At 70.2% G+C, this 941-nt stretch overlaps 1 protein-coding gene across 7 annotated transcripts in view; it reads right to left on the bottom strand.

Moving 5' to 3' along the window:
* Positions 1-506, bottom strand: part of Spag9 (sperm associated antigen 9) — a 124,628-nt gene extending 124,122 nt beyond the window's left edge. For all 7 annotated transcript variants that reach the window (XM_023717892.1, XM_023717895.1, XM_023717893.1 and 4 more), the window contains exon 1: positions 42-506. In XM_023717892.1, the coding sequence (XP_023573660.1) occupies positions 42-344 (303 nt within the window). In that variant the 5' untranslated portion in view covers positions 345-506. The remainder of the gene's footprint in view (positions 1-41) is intronic.
* Between the last annotated feature and the right edge of the window lie 435 nt (positions 507-941).

Here is a 941-nt window from a genome sequence, read left to right as displayed (position 1 = left end):
CGGGCCGCGACCCCGCGCCGCCGCCGCCGCCGCCGCCTCACCTCCTCGGCGTGCTTGCGCAGCGCCTTCTCCCGCTCGTACTGGGTGATGAGCTGCTCGTTGTCGTCCCGCAGCAGCTCGAGCTCCACCTGGTGCTCCTGGTCCTGCGCGAACACCGAGTCCAGGTTCTCCAGCACCGCCACCACGAGTGGCATCAGCTCCTTGACCACCTCCTCGTCGTAGCGCCCGATGAGCCGCTCGAACTCGCGGTAGATGGAGCCGGCCAGGCCGGACACCCGCTCCGACATCACGGCCCCGGAGCCGCCGGGCTCCTCCTGGTACACCACACCGTCCTCCAGCTCCATGGTGGCGGGCGGCCCGGGGCGTCGCCGGCGGAGGGGCGGCACGGGCCGGCTCGGGACCGGCCGGGACCGGGACTGGGACCGGGGCTGGGCCCGGCAGGGTGGGGGCCGGGACCGGAGAAGGGGAGGGGTGGGGTGAGCACACTCACCCCAACCGCCGCTGCACCAACTGCCGGGGCGGCCGGGCCGCGCGCGCTACGCGTCACCCGTGGGGCGGGGCGGGCGCCGCGTCGGCCCGGTGGGCGGGGCCCCGCGGGAGGCCGGGAGCGGCCGGGGGCGGGGCTATGCGTCAGCGTGCACCAGCGGAGGAAGGCTGTGACGTCAACATCCGGCGCCGCGCGACCGGCGCGTCTCCAAGGAGAGAAGCTTGGCGCGGAAGGTGGGGAGAAGTGTCAGCCTCAGCCTCAACTTGTGAGGCGATCCCCAAGGAAAGGGAGGAGTTCTGGAAGGGGGACTCGCGGTCCAGGCGTGTCGTAGCCAACGTTTGCGTTACTTGTTTTTTTTTAACAGCTCGCAAAGCGCTGTCTTATTTAATCATCAACAATAGGCGAGCGATCGGCCCTTGATTCTCGGACAAAGGAAGTTGTGGCTGACTCAAGG

Source organism: Octodon degus, unplaced genomic scaffold (genome assembly GCF_000260255.1).
Source record: "Octodon degus isolate 3935 unplaced genomic scaffold, OctDeg1.0 scaffold00056, whole genome shotgun sequence".
NCBI classification, from domain to species: Eukaryota; Metazoa; Chordata; class Mammalia; order Rodentia; family Octodontidae; genus Octodon; species Octodon degus.
This window is presented reverse-complemented; position numbering and strand designations above follow the sequence as displayed.